This window comes from Sinocyclocheilus grahami, unplaced genomic scaffold, assembly GCF_001515645.1.
Source record: "Sinocyclocheilus grahami isolate Dianchi unplaced genomic scaffold, SAMN03320097.WGS_v1.1 scaffold353.1, whole genome shotgun sequence".
Classification (NCBI taxonomy): Eukaryota; Metazoa; Chordata; class Actinopteri; order Cypriniformes; family Cyprinidae; genus Sinocyclocheilus; species Sinocyclocheilus grahami.
The window spans coordinates 714,964-722,672 of NW_015505532.1; the positions used below are offsets into that span (position 1 = coordinate 714,964).

A 7,709-nucleotide genomic window follows, 5' to 3' on the forward strand; every position below is an offset into this window, starting at 1 on the left:
CAAAATGAGAAAAAAAAATCCAGAAAATCTCATTGTAGGATTTTTAAATAATTAATTTGCAAATTATGGTGGAAAGTATTTGGTCAATAACAAAATTTAATCTCAATACTTCGTTTTATACCCTTTGTTGGCAATGACAGAGGTCAAACGTTTTCTGTAAGTCTTCACAAGGTTTTCACACACTGTTGCTGGTATTTTGGCCCATTCCTCCATGCAGATCTCCTCTAGAGCAGTAATGTTTTGGGGCTGTCGCTGGGCAACTTCAAACAGATGCCATTAATACAGGTAACCAGTGGAGGACAGAGGAGCCTCTTAAAGAAGAAGTTACAGGTCTGTGAGAGCCAGAAATCTTGCTTGTTTGTAGGTGACCAAATACTTATTTTACCGAGGAATTTACCAATTAATTCTTTAAAAATCCTACAATGTGCTTTTCTGGATTTTTTTTCCTCATTTTGTCTCTCATAGTTGAGGTAGACCTATGATGAAAATTACAGGCCTCTCTCATCTTTTTAAGTGGGAGAACTTGCACAATTGGTGGCTGAATAAATACTTTTTTGCCCCACTGTATATACAGTATATCCAAGTGAAACGTGAACAAGAAAAAATTGGGGCGAGACTTTGTTAATCTGGAATTGACTGGATTGTGGAAAGTGTTGCAAACGTAATGAAGGATTTCATTTAGGGATGTTTCGTTTTTCTGCTGTTTTTTACTAAACTTTGAGCGTGTTTCAAAGATTGAAAAACAGGAACTAGTGAGGCACCGAAATATCTTTTTTTTTTTATATCAGCTGACATGTTTACCTGTTGTAATTTTATCCATGTGTGAACAAAATAGACACTGACTCAAAACACACCATTACAGAAATTCTTTCTGAAATGTCTGCCCTCCAAAACAGTTTGGATATTCGTTTTCGCTGTATATTTTTCTATTGCAGAAATACCGGTTCATCACTACCAAGAACCTCAAAAATCAATCAACAGCTGTGATTTGGAAAAGCTTAAGCCAGTCTATGCATCATATGACCAGCATGATTTCCAGTGGTTGACTTATGTCATGTTTTATGCGAGTTGAATATGAAGGTCCTGACTTGTTTTGGGTCTGTGTCTCTAGTACAGGATTGGTCAGCTGTACATGATCAGCAAGCACAGCCATGAGCAGAGCGAGAGAGGAGAGGGTGTGGAGGTGGTGCAGAACGAACCCTATGAGGACCCCAACTACGGCCCGGGACAGTTCACTGAGAAACGCATTTATCTCAACAAGTGAGTAGCAACTGTCGTCAATTACTTGTCAAGGCAAAACACCTCTGCAGAGTCTCTAGGTGTGTCAGTTCAAAGTGTTTGATGCACTATACTCGAACTGTATTAATCAATCAAATATGATCCATTTTTATTGGTGCACGGTTATTAATAACGACTTATGATCAATGTTGAAAATGTTGCTTTTGTTTGTCGAAACTGCTACTTTTTTCAGGATTTTTTTTGATGAATAGACAGTTCAAAAGAACAGCATTACATTTTTTGTAACATTAAAAATATCTTTACTGTCACTTTTGATCAATTTAATGCGTCCTTGCTGAATAAAAGTATACATTTCTTTTTAAATCTTACTTAACCCAAACCTTTGAATGGTAGTGTATCATGGTTTCCGCAAAAATATGAAGCAACACAACTGTTTTCTACATTGATAATAGTAATAACTGTTTCTTGAGCAGCAAATCAGCATATTAGAAAGATTTCTAAAGGATCATGTGACACTGAAGACTGGAGTTATGGTGCTGAAAATTCAGCTTTGCATCACAGAAATAAATTAGATAAAAATATATATATATATATTTAAATAGAATATGGTTATTTTAAATTGAGGCTTCTTAGAGACTTCTTTTAAAAAACATGAAAAAATCTTAATCATTCCAAACTTTTAACGAGTAGTGTATGTTATAGATTTAAAATAAAACATTATTTTGTTAACATCACTCATGTAACCAAACCATAACATGCATTTTAATGGCATAAAGTCCACTTTGCAGAATGTTCTGGCCAAGATCCAACATAATAAACATGCATGTCTAACAACAAACTGTTGGTTGCTCTACATGACATTTTATATGACATTTAGAGGTTTAGATCTGATAAACTGGCAGCTCATTCAAATAACGACAGTCTCCTTGAACGGACCTACTGAACACAGTAGAAATGAGTGCAAAATACGGCTTGTGACAAGAAGCTCTCCTTGACTTTATAGCGTGTCTCCTTTTACTGCATGAACTGGGCGCTTGCTCAAGGCTTCTACAGCAAGAATGAGTTCTCTGTTAACTCAGACATTACATTACATTACATGCTGCCAGTCGAAGTGAGACTTGTGTGATTTATGTATAACTGAGGTATATTTAACACAGAAGAGCACCATATTTGATCCACCAGGGAGAAAGATTATTCATCTGTAGGTTGTACAGGACTTAGTACAGTATATTATTATTATTTTCGGGAGTCTATGATGAATACAACCATGAAAAGAATCACATTTATTTGTAACATTATAAATGCCTATTCTGTCACTTTTGATCAATTTAATGCATCCTTGCTGAATAAAATAATTAATTTCTTTTTTTTACTGACCCCAAACAGTACTGTATTTCCTTAACACATTGTAAGCTTATTGTGCATGATTTATCATTACATGTTATGCAAAAGACAATTATTTTCATAGTTTCATAGTAAATGTGCATATTTAAGATTTCACTGTTGGTAAATATTAGATTTTCTCTTGATTTGACGTCACCAACACTGTTTATCTTTAGTCAAATGGATAAAAATCAGGCCCTACATTTTCTATTTCTATTTACTATCTGCATATCTCCCTTTTTTCACTGGTCTTTGTAGTCTCTTTTCTAAATGTCCTGTGCTACTTAGTACAGTATATTATTATTATTTTCGGGATTCTATGATGAATACAACCATGAAAAGAATCACATTTATTCGTAACATTATAAATGCCTATTCTGTCACTTTTGATCAATTTAATGCATCCTTGCTGAATAAAAGAATTAATTTCTTTTTTTTTACTGACCCCAAACAGTACTGTATTTCCTTAACACATTGTAAGCTTATTGTGCATGATTTATCATTACATGTTATGCAAAAGACAATTATTTTCATAGTTTCATAGTAAATGTGCATATTTAAGATTTCACTGTTGGTAAATATTAGATTTTCTCTTGATTTGACGTCACCAACACTGTTTATCTTTAGTCAAATGGATAAAAATCAGGCCCTACATTTTCTATTTCTATTTACTATCTGCATATCTCCCTTTTTTCACTGGTCTTTGTAGTCTCTTTTCTAAATGTTTTTTAGTACATTGACATTGAGCCTCAGTTGGGGGTCACTGCAGTCCACCGGAGATCTTCAATTCATTCTCACTTAGAGAGCAGTCTCCAGGCGGCTGCTAGTTTAACAAGAATAAGCAAGGGCATGACTCGAGACCCAAACACTTTCCCAAAAATAGCCAGTAAATGGGTTCAGGACACCGTCCCCCAAGACACTGCCCATTCTGGCCACTGATAAATCAATCGCTCATGCAGATGTGTTTTTGGAGAGATGCTTTATTGAACCGAGACATCAGTCCCCCAGGACCGGGCTGATTAAACTGTTCCTCTGCGGGTCATGATTGGCTGAGAGGTGGTCATGACATCACTGACAACCAGTTTAGACCATGGGCAACAGATTGGGTGGGCTTTTGGCCTTCTGTGAATGTCTTTATTGAAGCTATAAATGATTTTATCACATTGTCTTTTGAATCTTTCATGCTTGGTCATTTTCATCAGTAATCTATGCATTCAGAGCAGTAGTTCTGAAAGTCTTTTCAGCTAAATGGTTCAGAAAATTCACAGATTGTGACTAGTGTTGTTATTGTTAACCAAAACGAAATTTTAAAAAAAGGTAATATTTTGGTTTAAAAAACCCATAACCAGCTAACTACTTTTTTAAAATCCGATTTTTAAACAGACCGTTTTAAATGCAGGTTGTATGTAAACAGATCTGTTCGGTTTTTCTGTTCAGACTGCAGTCACTTTTGCTAGCACGTCCACACTAGTTGTCATAGTTATGTGGCAAACTTGCGTAGGTTCACCATGCGTGAGACTTTAGCAATGCATGTTCCGCCACTGATTCTTGTTCATTAGGGTAGAGTATACAAATCTGAATTTGCTGCAGACAACAGTGTAAGGACCAGAAACTCCCAGGTAATGTACCTTAGTTAAGCAAAAAGATATGGACCCATGAAAAGAGTGTTGACCGGTGGGAATGTGTCCATGGGACTTTTCAAGAGGACTCTTATCTTGCTGACTTCAAGTTGTTCACGAAAGGAAGAATTTGAAATGCTCTGTGATCTTTACACACTGAACATGTCCATTAAAAATGAAAATTTGCTATAAATTGACTCACCTTCAAGCCATCCAAGATGTAGATGAGTTTGTTTCTTCATGGGAACAGATTTGGAGAAATTTATAATTACGTCACTTGCTCACCAATGGATGCTCTGCAGTGAATGGGTGCCATCAGAATGAGAGTCCAAACAGCTGATAAAAGCATCACAATAATACACAAGTAATCCACACAACCCCAGTCCAACAATTAACATCATGTGAAATGAAAAGCTGCTTGTTTATAAGAAACAAATCCATCATGACTTTTATAACTTTTCGCTTCTGACCAAAATGTGAGTCCATTTATTACATTTTTTTACTCAAAAAAACCAAGAGATAGTTTGAAGTTTGAACTCCTTAATGATTTGCTTCTTACAAACACGCAGCTGTTTGGACTCTCATTCTGACGGCACCCATTCACTGCAGAGGAGCCACTGGTGAACAAGTGAAGTAATGATAAATTTCTCCAAATCTGTTCCAATGAAGAAACAAACTCAGCTACTCTACATCTTGCAGTACATTTTAAGCAAATGTTCATTTTTTTGGTGAACTATTCCTTTTTATTTTAAGATTTATTTTAGGCCTTTATTTAGATAGGACAGTGTAATGACAGGAAGCGAAGTGGGAGAGAAAGAGTGGGTGGGATCAGGAAAGGTCCACAAACCCGGGACGCCCGTAGTGCAGCAGCACTATATGTCAGCGTGCTGCCAACAAGGCTATTGGCGTCGGCCTTGGTGAACTATTCCTTTAAGACACATTCAATTCCGGTTGTTATTAACAACCCCTCACGAAATATTATGAAAAGAAATAACACATTGCTCTAACTATGTGTGTTTGAAAGTCTGAGACGCATTACCAAAAATCAGAAAGCACACCACTTCTGAAATTGGTTTGGATCAGGCAAACAAAACGAAATGACAACAAAACAAAACAAAACACAAAACAAAAAAACACAACACAAAACAAAACAAAACACAACAACACAACAACACAAAACAAAACAAACAAAATAACAACAAAACAAAACAACAAAACAAAACACACACAAAAAACACAACAAACAAAGCAAACAAAATAACAACAAAACAAAACACACACACAAAACACAACACACAAAACAACAAAACAAAACAAAAAACACAACACAAAACAAAACAAAAAACACAACACAAAACACAAAACAACAGTTGAATAGGCCTGCTTGTGTAAACTCAGCCTGAAATACACCTGGTGAGACACATGATTATAGCTACAAAAAAAGCCAGATATTTTAAAATAGTGTTTTCAATTACACACACCCATTAAAAACAAGCTTCTAACCTTTGACCCAGTGTCTGAGGCTCAGTCTAAATTTAGTAGGAGCGCTTCAGTAGCTCAGCATTTGCTTCATAAAAAATGACTCACGTTTTCAGCATTTCAACATTTATGAGTGCCTACAGATGTGTGGGTTATGAACTGCTTCTAGTATTTTTTATGAGCCTAAGAATATCATTTTTACAGTAGGATAACTACAGTAGCAGTTACAACAAACGGATTAAAAATAATCCCCTCTCGAAACCCCAAATCTGTGTGAACTCTAGATGATGAACTAGAGATAAATCAAGACTTAAAGGGGATAACAGACATGATGAGGAGGAGTAGTCAAAGTGGAGCACACATGAGAACAAAAAAGAAGGAACAGAGAAAATAAGAGAGCGTGTGGGGAGCTTGAGATGTGCGTGGGATGGGAGACGGCTGAGCTCCCGCTTTTATAGCACTGTAGAATTCGAGATTTGGCTGTGGGAAGCTGTACCTGCGTTTTCGCCCACAGGCCACCTGCTTTTGCGCTCGTGCGTGCCATGCCGCTTACGCAAGCTGTGGCCGTTGTTCGGGACCAAATCTAGAACGCCAACATCTTTTGATTCACACTTGCATTTGGAAAGAGTTGGAAACAAAAGCCGTCCACCAGATAAATGCAATGTAATCGGGTTTAGTGCAAATGGAGCGCCGCAAGGACGTCTTAGTGTTAGCGTAGGCTCGTTTCTGAAAATCCATTTGCATTTTAAAAGCCCTCAGGATGAGGTTTGCATCCCTCAGGTTTACATCACAGATGTGCCAGCAAAATGTGCAAGGCCTGCATAAAACGTTCCTTTATTCCCACTGCTCAGGCTTTTAGGACTGGCACCCGTCCCAGTTTCATCCACTCTGCATCTGGTTTATTTAGGACACAACTGCGGAAGGGTGTGAGAAGAACTCCATTGGCTTATTACATCAAGATGAAAATGCATCATGCTTCCCCAACACATCATTGGTTTTATTGGTTTGCCAGTCGCATCTACCCAGCAACAATACGATTGTTTCCAGCATTGTGTTTTGAGGAGTAGTTGACACCAAAAACGACATATTTGGTTATTATTTACTCCCCCTGGATGCAGTTGTGTGCTAGATATCGGTTTTGGGTGAGGGTAAGAGCATCTGTGAATATTGACTTCAATTTTGGTCTGTTTTTCATACAAAGTATGACTTTAGAAGACTTTATATATAGTGTGTGAGCTACTTTTCTGATGCTTTCCTTTTTTGTCTTTTTTGGAACTTGATAGCTCCTGGTAGTTTTATGACAAGTACTGCATAACAGATCTTCAGTCATTCTGTCTTTTGTGTCCATGGAAAATAGTTATATGAATAACTAATAGACAGAATTGTCTTTTTAGTGCATGAGAGCCACTGATTATTTAGACATGGCACAAAAGATGTTGAACAGTTGTGCCTGCTGTTAAGTTTGAAAATTGCAACACTCATAAATGAATCATTAGAATGTTCTTAACACAAATGTACTGTTTTATGTATTTATTTATTTGGGGACAAGCACATAAGGTGCTGAAACCCTATTAGAGAGAGAGTGTGTGTGTGTGTGTGTGTGTGCATGTTTATGTGGTTTATGAGCCAAGGGCCCCCTAAAATGCTTTTTATATGCGAGATGCGCATTCAGTGAGAATGCACAAGTGGTTGCTGTGGTGTTCATTTCGACGACAACCGTCTGTGCGTCCGCGTTGAACGTGCTGCTTAGCAAAAGTAGAGCGATGTAGAAAATGGGGACGGAATCCCGGAATCTATTCCTAAAAACTGAATTTACTGTGTAACGCAGAATGTGACGGAATGAACGGCATAGACGCGCGTTTCGTTTGCTAGTTTGCTATTTAAGCACCTGCAACGCTCGCGGTTGTCGTCTGTAGTAGCTAAATAGTATTTTTGCCATTTAATATTCACATACACTAGTCCATATCGCGGTTTGATTGAAGTGTACTG

General features: G+C 37.2%; 1 protein-coding gene across 1 annotated transcript in view; it reads left to right on the forward strand.

The window, feature by feature from the left end:
• The window catches only part of pitpnc1a (phosphatidylinositol transfer protein cytoplasmic 1a), a 40,959-nt gene that overhangs the window by 5,252 nt on the left and 27,998 nt on the right, over positions 1-7,709 (forward strand). Inside the window, exon 2 of the mRNA XM_016229466.1 lies at positions 1,112-1,260. Within this exon, the coding sequence (XP_016084952.1) occupies positions 1,112-1,260 (149 nt within the window). The remainder of the gene's footprint in view (positions 1-1,111; positions 1,261-7,709) is intronic.